The sequence below is a fragment of the Lissotriton helveticus genome, chromosome 1_2, assembly GCF_964261635.1.
Source record: "Lissotriton helveticus chromosome 1_2, aLisHel1.1, whole genome shotgun sequence".
NCBI classification, from domain to species: Eukaryota; Metazoa; Chordata; class Amphibia; order Caudata; family Salamandridae; genus Lissotriton; species Lissotriton helveticus.
In genome coordinates, this window is record NC_136058.1 from 174,041,485 (window position 1) to 174,056,515 (window position 15,031).

At 46.0% G+C, this 15,031-nt stretch overlaps 1 protein-coding gene across 2 annotated transcripts in view; it reads left to right on the forward strand.

Annotated features, from left to right (window-relative positions):
* TUT4 (terminal uridylyl transferase 4) overlaps window positions 1-15,031 on the forward strand; it is a 1,200,849-nt gene that overhangs the window by 1,100,665 nt on the left and 85,153 nt on the right. Inside the window, exon 30 of one of the 2 annotated variants that reach the window (XM_078670586.1) lies at window positions 4,960-5,491. In XM_078670586.1, the coding sequence (XP_078526712.1) occupies window positions 4,960-5,491 (532 nt within the window). The remainder of the gene's footprint in view (window positions 1-4,959; window positions 5,492-15,031) is intronic. The other variant, XM_078670594.1, reaches the window with a different exon arrangement.

Consider the following 15,031-nt stretch of genomic DNA (forward strand, 5'->3'; position numbering starts at 1 on the left):
GTTCTGCTATATCTGTTTCTTTCAATTTTTGGCGGCAGGTTGTACCGTCAAGTGTCAATTGAACTAATTGTCTATATGCTTTTGTCTAGAGGCCCATTTCTCTGTTGCCAGGCCTCAGCAAAATTGCTGAGAAGCTTGCTAACCATCGACTGTCCAACTTTCTAGAGTCGAACGGTCTGCTCCGAGACTCGCAGACCGGCTTCCGTCCCGGCCAAGGCACCGACACGGCCCTCCTGGCTGTCGTTGAGGAATCGAGGCGCATCTTAGATTCGGGGGGATCAGTGGCAGTGATCCTCCTGGATCTGAATGCGGCATTCGACACCGTCGACCACCAGGTGCTGACCCAACGGCTTTCAAAGGTGGGTGTGGCAGGAGCCGCGTTGAAATGGCTTTGTTCATTTCTGGAAGATCGTTCCTATCAGGTCTGGGAAGGAAGCAACAAGTCTCCATCTATTTCTCTCCAGTGGGGGGTGCCGCAGGGCTCGTCCTTGAGCCCGACATTATTTAATGTCTATATGGCCCCCCTGGAGGATGTGGTGACCCCTTATAACATCAAAACCATCAGCTATGCTGATGATACTCAGCTGGTGGTCGCCCTTCCTCAACTGGTGGAGAACCCTGACTTGTTGCTTTCATGTCTGGCGGACGTCCATACCTGGATGAGCAGTTCAGCCTTGAAGCTGAACGGCTCTAAAACAGAGATTATGCTGCTTGGAAACAAAGCGCCGCCATTGTCACCATCATGTTGGCCAAGCTGTATGGGTGACTTCCCAACCATGAAAGAGGAGATTAAGAGCCTGGGAGTCTGGCTGGAGCAAGACCTCTCCCTCAGAACTCACGCTAAAAGAACTGCGGGAGTCTGTTTTGCCCTGCTGCGGGCTGCGCGTAAAATTCTTCCGCTTCTTCCTTTTCCATCAAGGAAGCTGTTGATTCAGGGTTTGATAACATCTCGCCTAGACTACAGCAATAGTCTGTTTCTGGGCGCCCCTGAATCTACTTTTAACAAACTTCAGCAGGTGCAAAACGCGGCGGCCAGACTCCTTATGGGAATTCCTCGAACAGAATCTGCCAGACCCGCTCTCAAGGCCCTGCACTGGTTACCAGTGCGGGAGAGAGTGAAGTTTAAAGCACTTTCCATCGCTCACAAAATTCTTCAGGGCGGTGGGCCTCCTCTCTTGGGGAGTTTGGTAGTGCCTTACAAAGCGAACAGAGCGCTGAGGTCTGACCAGAGGTGTTTGCTCCAGGTCCCGAGAGTAAAAAGATCACGCACGGGCGGGAGGCGATTTTCTGTGCACACAGCAACGCTCTGGAACTCCCTCCCCTTAAAACTTTGTGCTGAGACCTGTACCCTGCGTTTTCGCAAAGGTTTGAAAACACATCTGTTTCCCCTGTGAGTCGTTACTATTATTTCATGGTCCCACGGTTGATGCACTGTTCATAGCGCCGGGATGCCTCAGGGTAGCTGTGCGCTATATAAGTTTTAATAATAATAATAATAATTTTGTTAATCCTTCGGCACTTGCCACAGCAGGGCATCGGGCAAGTAGATAGCTGATCTGCTCCAAACCACCGTGTGTTTTGCTAGGGCAGCTGTTGGTATATTTATACCTGGAAGGTGCCGAGTTTGACGTAAGGTTGGACATAAGACATCACTAAGAACTCGCAGTTCTTTTTAGGACTCCAGGAGTTCTACGACAAATCAATCCAGAAGCAGGGGGAATTCCCGGGCTGCTGGAGGCTTGGTTTGTTTAAGAACACGTTGTCGTTTCTAGGAGTCTATGGGAGTAGCCTTGCCGTATTTGGACTGCATTGGCTATGACTAAATATGGATATGATTCTTATGCCTTTTTAAGGATATGATTTGTTATAACCACATAAGGGCATAAATCGGGAATATTTAAATAGGGTCCTAGATACGTTTACAACACTTCAAGGGATGCGTTTTCATCAGTAGGTCCCTCCTCAAACAATAGTGACGGATGCTTCACTGCTGGTATGGGAAGCCCACACGGATAACCTCCAAATTCAGGGCAAGTAGTCACAGAGAGAGACGACATATCATATCAATATCCTAGAGCTATGCGCAGTCCATCTAGCACTGAAGGCGTTTCACCAGTCATTCAAATCCCATTTCCTGCTTGTCTAGACAGACAATACAACCACCATGTACTACCTCAAGCAGGGAGGGGTGAGGTCCAGGCCTGACAGACGAGGCCCAAGCTACCTGAAAATGGCTCATAGTCAGGGACCTAACGCTCAGGCAAGTGGGTTTTCCACAACGATGTCGTACAAAACATCTCTCAACTATGGGGCAACCCAGCCATCAACTTGTTCGCCATCGCAAAATGCAGAGGCTTCGCCACAAGGTACTTCCAACCAGGGACGCTGTGGTATGCCCTATGAATAAACTGGTCCCGCAGATTTCTTTATGTATTTCCACTGATTCACCTGATTGCATCACTCCTCCTCAGCTTTGCCACTCGATGATCCGAATAGCTCCGGAATGATCATGTCAATGGTAGTTCACGGACCTCCTTCACCGGTCTGTTCATCCACATCTCAAGCTACCAAGCAGTCCAGACCTGCTAACGAACTCCTCTTTGAGTTTGGTGACATACCTCCTGAGTTAATGAAGTGCGGACACTTTAATCTGCTGCAGGACTGTATGGATGTCCTCAAAGAGGCTAGGGAGCCTTCCACCCTTTCTGCATATGCCTTCCAGTGGAAGAGATTTTGTTTTTGGTGTTTCTCTAGGAACGTGGACCCTACATCTTGCCAGGAAGATGTAATTCTTCCATACTTATTCCATTTGGCAAACTCGGGCTTGCAATTCTCTTCTATAAATGTTCACCTGGCAGCCCTTACCGCCTGCAGAAAATGTCCTTAACAAACCTTTTCTTTTTAAAATCCCTGCAATAAAGGATTTTCTAGAAGGGTTGAAGAAGGTTTTACAGCCCACTAGCGTCCTTCAACTTCCTGGGAACTGAACGTAGTACTCTCTCGTCTTATGTAGGATACCTTGATCCTATTCACAAAGACTCCCTGCAACACCTTTCTTGGAAGACCGCTTTCCTTGTTGCAATAAAATAGCTTGCACCGTTAGCGAAATTCAAGCATTTGGTTCTCACAAACCATATGCAGTCTTCCATTCTAGCAAAGTGGTTATGAGAAACCACCCAAATTCCTCCCTAAGGTTATTTCGGATTTCCATGTTAATCAGATCATATTATTACCAGCGCTCTTTCAGAATCCCTTTACTCCAGCTGAAAGAACTCTTCATTCTCTGGAGAGTTTTGAAATGTTGTCTCAATAAGACATGAGACATCCACAGATCGGGCCAATTGTTTATCAACTAGGGTTCGATCCGTATGCGATGAGCCACTTCCAAGCAATCGATCTCCCAATGGATCTGTATCTGTATCTTATTGTGCTTTTAAAAAGCTAGCAAGGCACTTTCAGCTTAAGCCCACTCCTCAAGAGGCAAAGCATTTATAGCTGCTTTATTGAGGAATATCCCTATACCAGATATTTGCAAAGCCGCCACTTGGAGATCTATTTATACATTTACCAAAAATCACCGCCTGGACTCTCAAGTAGGATAGGCCTCCCTCAGAAATCTATTTGCTTAAAGGGCTACCTTAATTCACTCTGTCTTCTCCACCACTTTAAGTAGGGGTATGCTTGCTACTCTATTCAGTGCTTATGACTATAAATGGAAATCTCCTACGAGAGAGGGAATCGTTTTTACCTGTAACTCCAGTTCTCTTTAAGGGGAATTTCTATTATAGTCATAAGCAACCCTGCCTCCTCCCCTGTGGAGTGCACAGAAGTAACCATAGGACCTTTATATCCTCATGCATTACCTCAAAAAAAATTGAAGCAACTGCCCCCTGCTCAGCATTTTATTTCTTAAGTGACTCTACATGCCTTCCTGAGGAAAGGTGAACATCTACACTTAAGAAGATATATTGTGAAAAAGTGCTCCGGGGTCCCCACATGTGGGCGGGCCTATTCAGTGCTTATGACTATAATGGAAATCCCCCTACAAGAGAACTGGAGTTACAGGTAAGAAACTATTCCTTTCCTACCACTCTAGTTCTACATCATTTGTATCGTTGAATTCATAAGCAACCCACCCTACTCCCTGGGAAAGAACCATTATGATGTAATTAGAAATCATAGTAAAACCGCTACTGTCTTAATGATATAACAGAATAACTGAGCACTAACTTCTGGTCCTCACACTACATGTTTGGATGGTGGAGGGCATACTTGGTAGTCGGAAAGTAACAATGCAGTTTTTTTTTCTTCTTTTTTTTCTATGTTATATAGAAGTAAATAGAAAGTGTATCCTACAGCTTTTTTTATTTACGTATTATTTTTCAAAAAAATTTGAGTTAGTGGCCTTTATTATAGTTATTAAAAAATACTGTTACACGTGTGTTTTGGGAATCTATTCTATGTGTAAGAATTCAAAGAAGATGTCCCTGATGGAGAAACTAGGTTTACAGGTAGGTAAATTCTCCTTATCCACAAAGCTATACAATTTTACATCCGCAAAAATATAGATCACGTAGGTATTGTGCCATGACAGTGGTGTAAAGGGAGAGCTTGAGATTACTTAATAATATTTTGATCATCCTTCCAGATGTTTTATTCTTTTTTTAGAGACTTATTTCAATAAAAACTACCTGATTTGCTTTAATTTAAACGAATTGCACAATTTGGAATCAAAAATGTACTCTAAAGAAGCAAGAGAAAAAAACCAAGCACTGAATATACCAAATCTCGGAATTGTTAGACTAGCAAATGCAGACAAAAATAAAACTTGATTCCAGGTGATGTGGTGTGTTTTACTTCGTTTTCTAAATGTTCTGTGTCTGATCATCCTAATTTGAGAGGAAGTTCAAAATAGATCAAAATCAGAACTAATTATAAATATTATTCTTTTTTTAACAGTCTGACACCCATCAACCATCGTATTCTCCTCAGCCTCAACCACAGCCGTTTGCACAAAATTCTTCACCATCAGCCTCTGTTAACGCAACTCAGTCACAGCAAACCATATCCCAGCAGAAACATGTTCAACAACAACCGACTGTGCAACAATCCAACCAGGTTCAGCTGCCTGTATTCAACTTTCCTCACTCACCTCCTGGTCAGTATTCTGCCTTGCACAACCTGGGATTACTTCCAATGCACCACCCCCATCAAATTCAGCTTTCTAACACCTCGTGGCCTGCTCATGGGCCTGTGATTCACTCTTCACCAAGCACCCCTCCTCACTCTTCTGGTGTCTCTTTTTCTCTGAGATCGGGCAGCAGTATTTCTACAACTCACCAGAGCAATGTAAGCTTGAATGATCCTAGCATTATCTTTGCGCAACCTGCTGCTACTGCAATAAGAATACCTAATTCTTCTCGCGAGGGACACTGGCAAAACTCCATGATAACAAATGCACGGGTGAGCAAAGGCACTGTGGGGAATTCAGGTAATTTTTATTTCTTCTAAATATTTCACATAATGATGATTTCACTCAATGGAAAAAAAAACTCAAAGCATTTGTGTATGCTTAATTCTAGGGGTATAAGGTAAATTCTATACAATAATGTTAAAGAAATATGCTCTGTCTGCACGGGTATGTTTTTTCATTGCCATTTGTGCAGCACACACATTAATTTCAGTGGTTGTTTTGTTTTGTTGCTTCTTTGTCTCCAAATATATTTTGCAGCCTCAAGGATTTTGAGCATCTTGGCTGATTATTAGCTAATTCAGCATACTGATTATTAGCTAATTCAGCATACTGAATTAAAAAGATAATGGTCATGTCCCCTATGCCCCTGGAGTTATTCGTACACAGTGTTAGATCTTTTGATTTCATTGCATGGTTGTTATCAACAGTAATACAGATATGTGGCAGCACATTGCATACATTAAGTAATAAAATATGGCTAATCTGACCCTTTTCCCAAAATCATCAGTTTATTATATCCTAACATTTTTTATTATATCCTAACATTTGATCTAGGAGCAATGAACATATTCATATTCTTGTAATAATGGAAACATTAATTTGTATGTCACTATTTTTGAATTGTGTGACTCTCCCTGTGGTATCCATATATTTCTGTTTAAGTGGTAGCTTTCTCCATTTCACCATTCCACTGACACATTTGGCCCTGTTTGGAGGTAGTATAAGAAGCTTCACTCTGGAAGACAAACACTTAACTGTAAATGCAATTTAATTTTGTTTATTATTTCCACAAGTGTCTGAGTTGTTTGGGGGCTTAAGCCACATTGGCAAAGCTCTGTGGGTGAAACTGCACTGCTGATCGTAGTAGTTCCGAATTGTGGATGATACATGTGTTGATACATGTTTTAATAAACCAGTTTATCAAATTTGTATTGAAGAGCTGTAAACAGAATTGTAGGTTTGATTACATTAAAAAATACTTATTTTGCTAGCTAGGTCACTATAAAACAAGAACATTAGAAACGAGCAGTACTACAAAAAAGGGAATGAAGCAGTCTTATCGAAGTGTTTCATTCTAGTTCTAAGGACTCATTCTCCAATGGTCAAGGGAATCTGCCTCAAACCACAGAGACCAGATATCACTACTTAAAAAAAGACTGGCCCTTGTTTGTATCACCCGATAGTGTAACTGTCAGTGGCACACCATGGATAAAGACACCCTATCAGACATAATTACATCAAGAGAGAGTCTCACAAATTATAAAAGTCAGTCATTCCTTACAGTCTTGTGGCTAAAACGGCCTACCAGTTACTACTTCTTGGCATAAGTGGATGAGTTTAATCTTTGCTCTGCGCCTTCAAACACGGATATTGCCAATCTCACTAAAGGGGCTTAGTTCTAGCTCCAGCCATCTAAAAGTGTAACCCAGCTCTAGCTAAGAATTGTGGTTTAACTGCACTACTAGATCTCATTGCAAACTTTCGGTGCATTTCTTATTGAAAGAGTCAGAAACGTGGGTAGCAGAGGCAGACTTCATTCTGTGTTACCAAGCTTCACTTATATTACAATGCGAAGCATCTGATATTATTTTAACATTGTCCTTATTGGTCCAAACACATGTCTACACCTACACGGCTCCTCTTTTCTCTATAGACGTGGATAGATTAGAGGATTCCACCATCATTATCATCCAGCCACCCTCCAGGACACGTACACTGAGACATATGCTAGAGTAAAATTGGAGCACAATCTAATAATGACAGAAAAAATGTACTCCTATCAGGGGTGCCTATTAACACCTTTATCTGACATAGACTTCTAGCTGCATATTGCTTACCTTAGAATTATCCCCAGGGTCGGACGGGATGCAGAAAATTTTCGTGAGCAGTACCCATGCAGATGAGTAGGTGGCGTTGTTTGACTGGAAATGATGTTTGTGGTGGCTTCAAACCCTGCTGCACCTGTTCCCAACAGAGGTCAATGACAGACCAACAACTTGTATGCCTCCGGAGCCTTGAGCGGGACCACAACCCGAAGAAGTGCACCAACTGCTGCTCCATGCACCCAAAGGCCTTGAGGTAGAAATCCTTCAAGCTTATGGCGGTTCCACGTGCGACACCGTGGCGATCGAGGTCTTGGTCGATAAGAGGTACTGGGAGTGGTTGCCTAGCCTGAGGTCGTCATCGCATTTCAACTTCACTTCATCCGTCGACCAACTAAACGAGGGAGCTTCGCCACTGGGAGCCTGGCTCAGCTGTGCGCGTTGCCGACTTTCAGGGAGCTGAAGCGACCCCTGCCCATTCCCTCTGGGGTGCCTTAAGGCACTGTGGTATATTCCGTTTCAGATATTAAAACCATAAAAGCACGAAAGACAATAAAAACAATCCTTTCAGCGGCATACCAGAGTACAAGGACTTAAATAAGCAAATACACAAATGCGAAGCCACAGTACAACAATATATGGGCACAGTATATTACCACCCTAGAAGTTCGAAAGGGTCAAACGTACAAGGCAGACATTACAAAGTGCATAGTGCCGGGAGCCATAAGATTACATACAATACCACAATAATAAAAAAATTGATCAGGGAGACAATAAATCGCCACTCTTGGAATCGTAGGGGATCAGACCCAAAAGCCAGACATTACAAAGTGCGTAGTGCTGGGAACGGTAGGTGTAACAGAACCTGATTAATCCCAGGTGGACCTGAGCCTAATAGCAGACTTAAAAAAATTAAGTACGTAAAAAACAGTGCTGCCCTTTAGCATTTGTAAAAAAAATGAAAGCGGGTCACACTTGCCTACAATTTGCTTTTTTCAGAACCGGGATTAAAAAAGACTTCCTAGGGGTATCATAAAAACTGCAAAACGTTCAATATCCTCTGGGGATTTTACGTCGCAACCACAGATCGGAAGTATTTTACCCTTGTTTTGTCCTCTAGGATGGGCTAAAAGGAGATGAAAATGGTCAAACCTGAACCTAGTCAGTAAAAATCTATCATATGAATTTATAAAGCCCAGTAGATATGGCTCCTCCAGCTGGGCGGTTCTTAACATGATGAAATGGCGAACACTGGGCTTCAGAAGCTCCTTCCCTTCCCTAGCTACCATCTGATGCTCAAAGAAGGCCGCCTTGACGGTGTTTAAATCAGTCTTGTTGACCAGGTCCAGGTTAGTAAAGAGGTCTCCTCTCCCCATACTCGTTAGACTTCCTTCAATGTATTTAAACCACAGTATGCAAGGTCTAGGGCCAAACAATCTTTTAAAATTGCTTTATTTACCGTAAACCCCTTACCTGCCCAAATTCTTAACCATAGGGTCACCGGGCGAAATGCTATTAAATCAAAGATATAGGTCATGCCAAGCTCCTCGTGTACCTTGAAGGAGGGAGTACCCTGGGGGACAGATAAGTCGTCTCATGCACTTGTTTTCCACCGTTTGGAGATCATCTGAATTGTTGTACCCCCAGATTTTGCTGCCATTAAGTGCCTTGGTAGGCCCTATAAATCTTTAGTAGGGCCCCTACCAGTCTTTTCCCTAATCTAGAGGCAAAATTAAATATGGCGTGCCAGGTAATTTTTCTTACAAGTGAGTTGGGACCCCCATTTTAATTTAGCATCAGTCAAAACTCCCAGATAGTAGAAGACACTATCTTAAAGGTGTACGGTCTGCTACTACGGACTTGCATAATGTAGGACTTAGAATTGTTGACCTTCAAGTCCAATTCCCCCATAAAGTGAATAAGAGTTTAAAAGGGTTTGCAGGCCCCGGTCGGTCCTGTCCATTAAAACAGCGTTGTCTGCGAACAGCAAAACTGTGAGTTCTCGCTGTCCCACCTGAGAAAAATCCACCTTAGTCTCCAGTAAGGTCTTCCCCAAATTAATGGTCTAGATGTTAAACAGAAAAGGGCCAAGATACAACCCTGGCGGACCCCACTCCGTATAGGGAAGGTGTGTGAGACCTTCTGATCGCCTGAATAGCGCACAGTCGCATTACTGTCCCTGTATAAATCTTGTAAGAATAAAATTATGCCTCTGTTCACCCCAATAGATAACAGAATGCGCCACAGCTTGCTTCTGTTCACACAATCAAATGCGAAAGAGAGGTCCACAAATGCCCAGAAAATTGTACCAGAGCGCGCAACTATATTTATTCATTAGCATGAAGAGATTCAGGCATTGGTCTAACATTGAGTGACCAGGGCGGAAACCATATTATACGTCCGACAAGATGTTGTTTTCACCAGCCCATGTAGACAGGCTGTATAGCAGGATCCTTCCAACAACTTTGACCACTGAATATAGTAGGGAAATTGGCCTATACAGTGTGTTTTATCTCTATTCCTCTTTTTAAACACTGGCACGATAATGGAGGTGGCCCATGAGGCCGGGGACCGATCAAACCGCATTTATAACCGGGGTAAGAACTGAAACCCAGAATCTAGGTGGGACATCTAGAGGCCAGGGGGGATTCCATCCAGGCCAGGGGCCTTGTTGCGGGTCATACCACGTATTCCCCGCCTCACTTCGCCCTCCGAAACAAACAGAGCTAATTTTCCATTACCTATCCTAACCCGGTAGGTTGCCCTGGATAGTGAAACCCCCAAACATACCCTCGAAGTGGCTGACCCAATCATTCTCTGTAATGTGGGCGTCCAAAGCATTGGCTGTGTCCCCCTCCTCCCTCCCCCATTCCCCCTCTTCCAGTAATGGGCTATTGACAATACTCCAAAACTTAGTGCTGCTGTTGATAGTGCCAGCTTCCATGAGCTTGATCCAGGCATCCTCCTTCAAGGCTTCCTTACGGGTACGCAGGGCCACTTTATACTGCTTTCTATATGTTCTAGTGAAATCATTATTTCTAGGAGTGACATGCAGTGTGTTTTAAGTGTCCTGGCCACTAAAGAACAACCTGAGTCAAACCACTGCGGTCCCCTGTCGTGTTGGCTTTTAGATGATGAGACCGATAATTGGTCGGCGATAACATGAGAGATGTATTCAAAAGCTTTAACAACTTTCTTGTCTGACTGAGACTGGGCCGTCAGGCAAATCTGAATCTCATTCAGGCAATTAGATTGAACAGACACAAGAAAGGAGTCAGGAATGATTTCTGTCCATTTCAGTGTACTTCCCCCATCACTTGTCCGCAGTGCAACACCACCCCCACTCCCCTTCTTCATGCTCAAAACAGGCCATCTGGCTCTAAGGCACTGTGGGTTGTGGTTGCTAAAAATTCTTGCTTTAATGCTAAAATCAGCTATCAGATAAAAAAGAGGGGTAGAATCAACAATGTAATAAATAAAAGTATTACCACCTTTGCCCCTTAAACGTGGGAATGATGGGCCTCTGCTCCAGATCCAATTTCGCCTTAGCTTATTGGAGGTCAAAGTCACATGTTAAGTTCTTCAAAGTGTTCCCCTGACTGCTATGTTCAAGATGCACTGAGGGATAACTGGGACAACCTGAACACCCCCCGTGCTTTGCGATATTAAACCCTCGCATGGGTGAATATTTAAATCTCCCACCATAACGATGTTAGAAGTGTGGCGGGTGGAACTGTTGAAGTGTGTGCCCAGACACGTTATATTACTCACTTCGGTAGAGATGAGGTAACATTATAAAAATTCAGGAGCAATAAACTTCTAGGTCCTAAAGAAATTTACAAGGCCTGCAGACATAAACAGTAAGAACCCCCTTCGCTCTAACCACACTTGAAGGGATTGCAAGTACTGTGAATGACTTGTACCCTTCCAATGGAGGGAAATTATTGGTAACCCGGGTCTCTTGTAAACAAATAAGGTCAAACAGTTTAACAAATCAACATCACTCTGTTACTGGCAACTTGCTAGCCAAGCCTGCTATGTTCCAGGATATAAGATTACAAAAGTTGGAGTCCCTGGGGTAAGGTCCTTGAGCAGTATGGTCCAACTGGTGCCAGGGAGCAAATTGCGGTCACAAAGCTATAGGGAACATAGTTATGGGTTCTGCAGTCAATCACAGGTATCAAGATTCCCTAGCGGAGCGAAAGAGTTGAAAAATTGGACCGATGCGGGGGCCTGAAACCATTCCTGTGAGGCTGTACGTGAGCGTTTCATAATGGGATTGGAGTTAAAGCCAGGGACGGCGGTCTGTAAAAGAAGCCATGGGGAAGCGCCATGATGGAAGGAAACAGGGCCCGTTGTGGAACAGTCATCGGCAGGATGAAGAATTCTCTGTGCTAAGTGCGGCTGTTTGAAATTGATTATTACACAGTCACCACTGCAACTCGTTTTTTGACCCTCCTATCCAGGCCACCCTCCGGGCCATGATGATGTTATTCTCCACTCTGATTCCCAGACACGCGTTTTTGTTCAACCAGTGCAAAACTTTATTTTTTAGCTGGTAAAAATCTTTGGTGGAACCAGGCTTTAGCACTGGTACATTACCCCGGACCACAACGTACGGTGTTGCTTCGGGTAGGAAGTAAATTATAGTTGAGCCCCGGGCCTGCACACTTAAATCCCTGATTGAGGAGGGGGTGGTCCCGCCAGCTCCACACTCTCCTATGGTGGAAGTTGATACTTTAGCAACAGCTGCCTTGGGGTGCGCCGCCGCATGGGGTCCTTCCTTTAGCGGCAATGGCGGAGGCGGGGTTGGCCGTAACGTAGGAAATGTAGGTGAGATAATAGGCTCCTGCAATTGAGGGTGAGTTGGATATACCCTGCCTTGCATCATCGCGGTGCCATACTGATTTGCGTCTTTATGACTCCCATAGACCTCTTTAGCCGTATGATCAATGGGGTCTATGATGCTAGACTTTTTGTTAAATTGGAACCAATAAGAAATGACCCTTTCAATTGCTGCCAGGCTATGCTTGATTGGATCCAGTTTGGAGTCCGACCCCTGAAGGAGGGAACCCACACAGGCGTCCAACATAGTTACAATCTCGTCTTTCATGGGTGGTGCTACACCCGAGCTAAAGAAAAGGACACACTGAAACGTTTTGCCTTGGACCCCAGCACAGTGCACTTACACGTAGTCCCAGGCCCTGGCCCTCTCCTAGACATCTCATCTCCTTCAGTCTGGCATGGGGCGGAGAAATTTATTAAAGACATGCCAGAAGCCGTTGCATTCACTGATAGTTTGGCCCCTACACGCCCCCTCCCCCAACTACTTTTGGGGTCGTTGATACTATCATGCTCCCAACCCAGGCTTGAGGGGGGTACTAGGGATGCGTGGGGTACTATGTACTATGTCCAGTAGACTCAAAACGGGGGCCTGACCGGGTACCAAGCTGGGGCTACAAGGATCCAAATGGCTAGAGGGAGATCACGACAGCCTGTGAGTCACCAACTCGATCTCCTTATCTAGAACCCAACAGCTCCCTGCAAAAAGCAGTACATGGTCGTGTTTAGCTGGTGGCACATGAACAACTGCTGCTTTTACGTTTGCCCATAGAGCCAGGTGGGATAGAAGAAGCCCCTTAGAGTAAACAGAGGGCTCTGCGGCACAGTAGACGCAAGGAGGAGTCCTTGTAACACAGACCCTTCAAATCTACCAGACTAGAAGCTTGTCTCAAAAGATATAGGAGCCACCAAGTACCTGCAAGTTGACTGGGTGGTCAGATACACTTATACCCTGGCCCAGGTTAGAAAGAAAAAGCACTTACCGTCCCTGGGTATCCACGGTCTCCCCTCTCTGTGCGATGACTGTACATGAATGTGCAGAGGAGGTCCTGGGGTGCATTCGTGGTGCAACACCAAGAGGGAGGTCCCAGCTCCGCCTCCTCCTGGCTCTGACGGGCGCAGGACGGGCCCAGGCTTTGCCCGGGCGCGTCCCCCCGCTGTAGGAGACGGCTGCTGGATTTGGGTCATCCTGCGCCGGATCTGCCGATCCGCCGGCCACTGTGAGACCGGTGCTGGCTGGGAATTGTGGTCTCCCCTGCTGCCGCCGCCACAAGTCGCTGTCACATGCCACTGGAGACTGCTGCTCCACCGAATCCTGCACCAAGTCTGACGTCACCACAGTCCCTGCGAGACCGGTGCTGGCTGGGAGTCGTGGTCAACCCTGCGGCTGCTGCCACAAATCCCTGTCACTTCGGGCACTGTAGGTTTAGGAGGGTCCCCTATTGGGTACCCCAGGGATCCACAGATGGATCTGCTTTGCAACCGGTCATGCCACCTTGACCTTGCCTGACATCAATCCAGAGGCCAAAGCTCCCGGTGCCACCTGTGGCACCATCCCCGACTCCAACATAGAGCCGGATGGGCGTCATCCGGTGCCAGCTGGAGCCATGCCTTCCTGGCTGGACCCTGAACCCTATTCTTATGGGCTAGGACTCTGGGAGGATTAGGAGTGGCTGCTGGACCCTGAGGAATGTTAGCCTTATAAAGACCAAGTGGACTGGTGTGAGGATCTAGGTGGAGTCAGTGGACTGGATACGCCTCCAGATACTGGCATTCTTTCTCCCCCCTACTGTGGCTATGGAGGACTGAGCTTCCTTCGCAGTGGTGGAGCAAACGGCAGCTGAGGTCCTCGACCGTAGCTTGCTGTTAGTGCCAGTAAAGACTACTGCCTTTATGGACGTGCTTTAGACGAGAGTGATCCCATCAGAACCGCTTCTCCCTTTCAGTGAGGCATTTTACTGAAATCCTATTTGGAACTTGGTCTAAGCCCGGCACAGGGGCTCCTGTTAACAGGACGATTTCTCGGCTGCCACTACCACACTCTAGGGGACCCAAATTTCCTCACCCAAAACCTTACCCCGGAGAGCTTGGTGGTTCAAGCCTCAACGTCCCATGTAAATTCAGACGCATTCCCTACTGCACCCTCGGACACAAAATCCAAGAGCCTGATAAGTCTTAGTAAGAAGATGTTTTCTTCCCCCAGCCTGGCACTGCAGTCTGTGAACACTGCATGCCTTTTGGGACGCTTTTCCCATGCCCTGTGAGATACGGTTGCACAGGTGCTGCCAACCGGCCCAGAGAAGGCCCGGGCCGTGCTCTCTCAGCCTGTTGCTGATGGGAGGGATGCCGTTTAGTTCACCATCTGCTTTGGACTACTCACCACTGACTCACTAGGCAGAGCGGTTTCGTTGACAGTGGCCCTGAGACTCCATACCTGGTTGAGGACGACTGGCTTTTCTGGGAGTGTCCACTCCTCACTCATAGATATGCCCTTTGATGTCTTTCATCTCTTTTGGAGACTAGGCAGATTTGGCGCTGCAGTGCTTTAAGGACAGCAAGGTTATGGCCAGGTCTTGGGCCTTTCTATGGCACCTCGTCACCCTCAATCTGCCTTTCACTCCTTTCGTGGCCACGGAAGGGGCGTACAACCACGCCTTTACCCACCCATCTACTGCGGCGTGCCATCTTTCCAGCCTCTGCGTGGCCGCCACCAATCCCCCGCGGATGCAGCCTTCAAACCCTCCTAGTATGTCTGTTTACCATCATGGGCAGCCAGTGGGCAGCAGGATTCGCCATCACTTGTTCTACTGGCAGTCCGAAACATCGGACAAGTGGGTTTTGCAAATTGTCTGGAGGGGCTACTCCCTCCCCTTCAAAACTACCCCTCCCTTCA